General features: G+C 31.2%; 1 protein-coding gene across 1 annotated transcript in view; it reads right to left on the bottom strand.

The window, feature by feature from the left end:
* Window positions 1-2,179: 2,179 nt before the first annotated feature.
* LOC105620847 overlaps window positions 2,180-7,392 on the bottom strand; it is a 28,362-nt gene continuing 23,149 nt past the window's right edge. Inside the window, exon 3 of the mRNA XM_012202323.1 lies at window positions 2,180-2,261. Coding sequence (XP_012057713.1) covers window positions 2,180-2,261 — 82 coding nt within the window. The remainder of the gene's footprint in view (window positions 2,262-7,392) is intronic.

Genomic DNA, 7,392 nt, shown 5'->3' with positions numbered 1-7,392 from the left:
GTCGAATTACAGGAAATTTAATGGACTTAATAATTTGCTCAATATAATGAAACGAGGTAATCGATGTCTTTGATTTTACTGGGTTTTTTTTATTTTTTTCTTGTCTTTTCTACTTGATATCGAAAAACCAAGGATGTCTATTTCGCCTTCGCGAATTCGATTCTTTATTCCTCTTTCTCGCTTTCTCTCTTTCTGCTTTCTCATTTCAGCGTTTTCTAAAGAATAACGACTTTCTAGTGGCAGTAAAATAAATTGGCTATCGCAAAGCCTACAGTTGCGCCTGTCGATTTCGCAGATTGATTTTAGATAAGTTCATTTATTTTTCAGCAAACGAAGATTTTTCACGAGACTTGCTTCTCATGTGTGAGAAAAAAAGTTTGCGTGCATGATAAAGTTGCGGAAGATAAGAAAAGAAATGAAATATCTTTTTTTAGATAAAGAAAGCATATAATTTATTATTTTATGAGAAAAAAATTAATTACATAACAAATTAAAACAGCATAATTTAATATAATTTTAGAATTTTTTTGTTATTACATAGAGCCATATATGTAATTAATATTATATATGACACAAAGTAATAGAAATCAATAGAATTAAATAAAATGTATAAATTTGATTTAAATATATATATATAAAGAATATAAAAATAACATGAAATAAATAAAGGAAAGATGATATTATTTATTATGTAAGTATTCTTTTATTTTATTAAAAACGTAAGCACTTAGTTTTAGCATGCTCGATATTTTGATGGTTTAATCGCGATTACAGTACCGACATTTGGAAGGGCTTGCACGTGATCCTCGTCTAATTTTGCAAACTTAGACTTTTCCGACCACGTGCGGAATCAATTGGGACGCATTGACTTCTCCATACGTGGCAGGAAACTTTCAATAAACGTGTGAGTACGATTGGTTGTACAATCAGTACGTTGCATTTACGTTCATTCGGTATTTTCGAAAATTTCGTATATGTAACAGGAGCATAGTTTTGTTTGCGGCAACGCATGGATTCTTATTTACCAAAAATATTTGCGAGGCATTATACGCTTTAGCGTTTCATAAATTTCATTGATGTTTGCGTCGGGCAGACTGGCAAATATTGATTACTGAATTGAAATTCTGCATATAACGCGAAAATTCAAAGCGTGCAGTATCGTCAAACGAAACTAATTAGTGTTCCACATAGGCCAATAGTAATTGTTTATAATATAAAGCTTAAAAGTTATAAAATATTTTACAATTTTAAGAGACCGCGGTTTTTCCTTTCTTTTTGAGTTAATTAGACAATTGATTATCGTATCTTATCTTATAGCATTGTTCGAGTTAACAATTGTTAACAAAATATTAGGGAAAAAGTTCGTAGCATTTTTCCCGTTATATCTAACGGAAAAAACGCCACGAACTTTTTTCCACTCCTAATATATCTTATTCTTGTCACACTCATTATATAAAAAGAAGAATAATTTTCAAGAAAGAAACTCGTACTTTTCTCTATTGTATGCTTAAGAAGGCATCTTTTATAACATTGCGAAAAAAATATGTCCAGAACGTTATTAATAGTTACAAAACGTCACACGTGATGTCGTAATAATATATAACATCATAAATTTTGGTGCCAAATTATTCTCATCCTGTACACCTGATAACCAATTTGTATATACCTTTTTTTAAATCGCACGTTACAATCATGCACGATATGTTTCCATCGTGCATGCTTTTTATAATCGCACAATTGCACCGCTCAATTACCATCAAGCTCGTGTAGTAGCCGGTAATTACTAGCTTCGAACCGCCCTTGTACCAATTAACCACGCGGTAACCATGTGCTAACAGCGCAGTAACCGTTCAACAGGGGCCTCTACTCTTTATAGTCGGCGGACGAGTCCTCGAGAGGATCGAAGGATCATTTTCTTGTTCCTGCACCTGTGTCCATATGTTCGTGTGTGCCTGCGTGTACGTACGTATGCGTGTAAACGCGAATGCTCGTATGTATATACACGTGTGAGGGTGTCGAGTAAGGACGGTCGGAAGTGCAGCCGGAAAACATACGGAATTCAACGAGGGAGAATTATAGCCGAGAGATTGGAAGGACGGTCGAGGGTAGAAAGAGTGAATGAGGCCTAGAAGTCGGATTGCGACGTGGCCAGGGCACTCTCGGCCGTCTCCTCGCGTCGTCATAAGGGCTTCGTCACTTCGCCACACTCGCAATGCGTCGGGTGTCCACGACGGTCCACGCGGTTGCTGATTGAGTGGTCGCTGCAACAGAAAGGATGAATGGAATTATTAACGCAAGAAGAAAAAAAACATCATCAAAAGAAAGACCGAGTAGATTTAATCGATTGTCATCAAGATCAAGGAAAGCTTCTTACATCGCCTTTACAAATAGAAAAATATTGAAAGATTTCTGAAGAAAGAGTTCTTACCCAGTATAACCAATTAAAAGTAACATAATATATTATAATTTTCACTCAACAATGTAATTGTTATGTAACACCATTATATTTATATTGTTAAGTACGCAGAATTATAAAATACTAATCAGGATTGAGTAGTAACTAGTTAAAACATTAAAAGTTAAAAAAAGTTAAAAAGTTAAACTTTTAATTTAATTTAGTTAATTTTAAATGCATTAAATTTTAACTTAACTTTTAAACATTAACTTTTTAATTTTTTTTAAATTATAAAAAATTGTTTTATCTCTTTTAAATATCTTAGAAAAGCAATAAGATATAATAAGACTAAGGGCGTATATTCGTAATCTGTTTATATTTTAAGATCATCTTAAGTAATTTCTTAAGATGCTAATATAACTCTCTAATTGGTTTATGCAGTTATATCTTATGCCATAAGCTTTAGTCCGGATCTATAATAGGTGTTTTAAGTTTTAAGTCATAAGAAATTGATTACAGTCAAATATTCTTCTTGCATTCGATTGTAATTGGTCAATTTCTTATGGCTTAAGACTTATTAAAAAGTAATCGCTGATCTTGTACCTTCTCTGTGCTAGCTGTTTTTTTAAAGTTATATTACTTATATAGTTATATGTTATGTGTTATATACTTATATTACATATGAATAAAAAATTAAAAATTTAATTTACTTAATAATCTATATTGTAGTTATTTAATCTCAATTTAAGAAAAATTAGGATATTATAATCTAAAAAATAATTTTCTTCAAAATTAACTTTTTTTTAAATTTAAGTTAATTCAATTGACTTACGTTAAGTTAATTTTTTATTCCTTCAACTTTTAACTTAACTTTATTAATTTTGTAAAGCCATTAACTTTAATTTTATTCAGTTAAAAAAAACATTAACTTACTCAACTCTGATACTAATGTTATGTTACTTTTAGTTGGTGTTGACTTGGTATTTATAGTAGTAGTTACAATGTAGTAATTAATATCACAAAATAATGTGATATTTTTTTTATAATATTAAAAAAAAGTTGATGTTGTCGAAGTTGGTGTTAGTAATTAGCTGTGCACAAGTGAAGAAAAGAGAGAAGTGGAGAGAGAAAGTTTCTCGAGTGGCAAGCGTCGAGCACAACATAAGACAGACATAATACAAGTTATATAGATATCGTTTCTTATAAAACCTTTCTGTTTGATTCTCTTAATAAAATAGAAGATATCGGAGGAAATTTTCCATTAAATTATGGAAAAACGGTGTTGCTGTTTCTTCCAACAAGAAGGATCGTAAGTTTAATAAACTCTATTAAAACAGTTTAATGTCCATGGATTGCAAGTTGATGAAATTGCAAAATCCATTTAAATTATATTGAATTTATGGTATGCGCCAAGTGCATTTAATTTATTTTGCCGTTAACCCTTTCGGATAGAAAACTTCTATTGCATTATAGGTACGACTTTCTTATTAAGGCACTTCATTAAATCAAGTCAAGATGAAATTTTTAGAAATGCAATTTGTTAGAATGTGTAACTTTAGTTTAATGTTTCCTATTTCCTCTTTCCATAATAAATTTCCATAATAAATTTATGTAGTGAAATATCTCTTAATATCGATAACGATAAAAGCAAAAAAAATAATAAAAATTCTATTTCTTGCTTTTACGTTTCAATAACATTTATTTTTGCTATCGTTAAGTGTTTTCTTTATGAATAACAAATATATTAATTTAAAACACAAAGGTATGGAGAAAAGACTTTTAATTTAAAGTTCCACTGTCAACATTTTTCTATATTTTCGTTTTCTCTTTAATAAATAATATAGTTTCAAAAATTGATGAAAGAAACGCGCGTAATGAAACGATTGAAAACAATAAAGTATACAACACAGCATGGAATCCTTGATTGCACAACGACGAACTCGCTTATAACGAGTGAATAATCGAGTCATTCCGCTCCATCGTTTCTTCATATATATAAGAATAGCGATAGAATGATTCGCAATATGAAAGATTTTTTCATTTTTAAAGCAAAAATGCAAATTCCAGTAATTTTAGAAATATACGTTATCCTGATGAAATAATTAGAATGAAATAAATTGAGAAATCATGAGAGCATTTCCAAGTTCTACGTCGAAATTTGTAAGCCGCTGTTGTTCATCTCTTATGTGACTCTGCGTGGGCTATACGATTATGATTAAATATGTAACTCGTATGAATGTGTATGAATGAGATATGACGTCAATGAAGCGATATATGCCAACAATATTCGCACGATGGTTTTCAATGTTATGTAACAATTATACACTTTTTTTCTGTTAGAAGCATGTTGATGCCTTTTCCAATGTTTTTCTATCTCTTGCAGTGGCTTGTAATAATTAAAAAGAACTTTTATCACTTTTATTTTTACTTTAGAATTGTGAGATAAAATGGAATGGTTTAATATGTACATACACATATTAAATCATATTACGAAACACCAAATTACCTGCATGTTTTCTAGATAAGATTACTTTTTAACATTATGGCAAAATTATTCTCGCTGAGAATTCCACCTCCTTCTTTGCTTAAATATACTATCATAAAACGCAATAACTCTTTTATGATGACAATATATATCACTGACACACACCTAGTAAAATGATTAAAATGCTATAACGAAGGGCCGAGAAATGAAAGCGCTGCGATGTATGGCCATGCCTTAATCTTTTACGACTTCATTGTATTTTTGCCACAATGCAGCTTGCAACCTACATGAGAATTGTTACATTTTGATTCGCTTTGACGTTTTCTCCTTTGATATACATCCTATTGCTGCCGCTAGTTTCTACAGAAACCACTTCAACCCGAATTCCGCGGATTGCCTCTTCTGATTATGTGCCGCAAAGAATAGAGGATAGCCAAACCTTGGTTACAAAAGGTTCTATTGTTAAATTGAAGACTGCCGACATTCGCTCGTGCTTTAACAATCAGGCTAAAGCTTAAGAATATTGCATATTCATACGGGCTTTCCTCACACAATAGAATGACACCGTCATAAAAAATATTATCGGACATCTTAAAATTAAATTAAGATGGCTTATGATAAGCATTTATCAAGTAATTTAAAGTCTTAACATTGCCTTAAAAAGTTAATTAAACATCAATGATTTTATAAATAAGTGTAGAGGAAATTAATCAAGTAAAATATTATTAAATTTTTAATATTAAGAATTAAGAAATTCTTAAAAAGAATAATTTATTGTTTGAAAAAAGTCGGTTTGAAAGTTTTTAAAATACGTTGTTATAATCGGATCAGCTTCAATATTTCGTAGCGTAAAAATAACGTTAATAAAAAGCAATAAAGCACAGGAAAAGTGTAAAATAATTTTTGTGAAAGATTAAAACTATCCACGGCAATGTAGACCTGACGTAAAGGGTTTATAAGAGAAATAACGAAGATTAGTACGTCGAGTTAGTGGAAGAGCAGACCGAGATGACAGGGAGGGGAGGAGGCGGGATAGCAAATCGCCGTGGGTGATGAGAAAAAAAAAGAATTCTGAACGCGATATCACCATGACCTACATCGTTCCGCTGAAAAAGAGCGGTGAATACTGAGTATACTATTGTCAGGCGCAGTAGTACACCGATGGTATCGGACAACGTCGCTCACGCAGTGAGCTACGTTACTACTCAATAATGGTCCGCGACAACGCTTAGGTCAGATCGCGTGCTGATCGCGATCCGGCAAATAGTAAGCAAGAATTTTTTAATTATTTGCTTCTTCTATCACCTTTTCATGTTCAAACCTGTTTACGTCACTTGTCGATTCCCATAACGACATCATTTGTTTGGCGTGGAGCTTTCCATTTATAGCTTTACTTTGCGGTATATTACGATAATAGCAATTCAAGTGGAGTGTACACAGATGAAGAAAAAATAGAACGAGAAAAACCATATTGAGGTAAAACCGAAAAACTGAGTAACTGAGTAAGTTGTAACGATTTACTTGACATTTATATAATGAATTCCAGAGACTTTTGAATTAAACATTAAAAGGAGAAAAATAAGGAAACCGGATAAAAGTGATATCCAACTACGATAGTCTAAATCGTTCTATGACGTGACTGTCATACCAGAAGGAAATCGATAGCAGGTGAAGTACTTGTTACGTTTACGAGTGTGCAACAACGGGACTTCGATAAGATCGTCATAAAGTTCATCGCAGGCTTTAGCGCCTTATTAATTCAAACTTTCATTGTAACCAATAAAGTTACAAGTCCCTATGCGACCAGAAGTGATTTCTACCATCATGCTCGAACGCGGCGAGTTTAAAGTTTGAAGTTGTTCGTACAAATTGTACGACACAATTCGATAACTGTTTATGAATTAATGTCCTGTTCTATTTAATTTTTCAATATTTCGCAAAGTGTATAATCCTCAAATAAAAATTACATCGAGAGATAGAGATTCCAATAAAATAAATCGATAAAAATGATTTGAGTATGTTATATTATTATTATTTTATATAAAATATATACTGTATATTTCTCTTTCGGTTGTATTCACAAAATTTTTGTTAAGAAATTTATTTAATTTTCATCTTTTCTCTTACAAATCTTTAAATTCGTTAATATAAAATATATATTGTAACAAAAAAAATTCATATTCTCAAGTTCATTTTTCTTTATAGAAATATTTTATTTTGAAATTAATACACGAAATTAATTTGAAAAATTTTATAATAATGGCATATATAATTATAGAGTTAATATATTAAAAAATTTTTTCATTTTTATTGGGATAATTACTTGATGTAAAACGAACTTTAAAATACATAAAAACTTCATTAAAAAAAGAGAGTTGAGATAAGCGACATCCGCTTTTCACTTTGGTGTTAAAAATTTCTTCGATAGGTAATGCCGCTTGGCCCGCAGGGCTGCATTTTAGATGCAGTTAACTCAATTCTCGCTCTCTCTCTCTCTCTCTATCTCTCTACT

This window comes from Atta cephalotes (genome assembly GCF_000143395.1).
Source record: "Atta cephalotes unplaced genomic scaffold scaffold00030, whole genome shotgun sequence".
NCBI lineage: Eukaryota > Metazoa > Arthropoda > Insecta > Hymenoptera > Formicidae > Atta > Atta cephalotes.
Note: the sequence above shows the minus strand (reverse complement) of the source record. Positions and strands in the feature narration are given on the sequence as shown.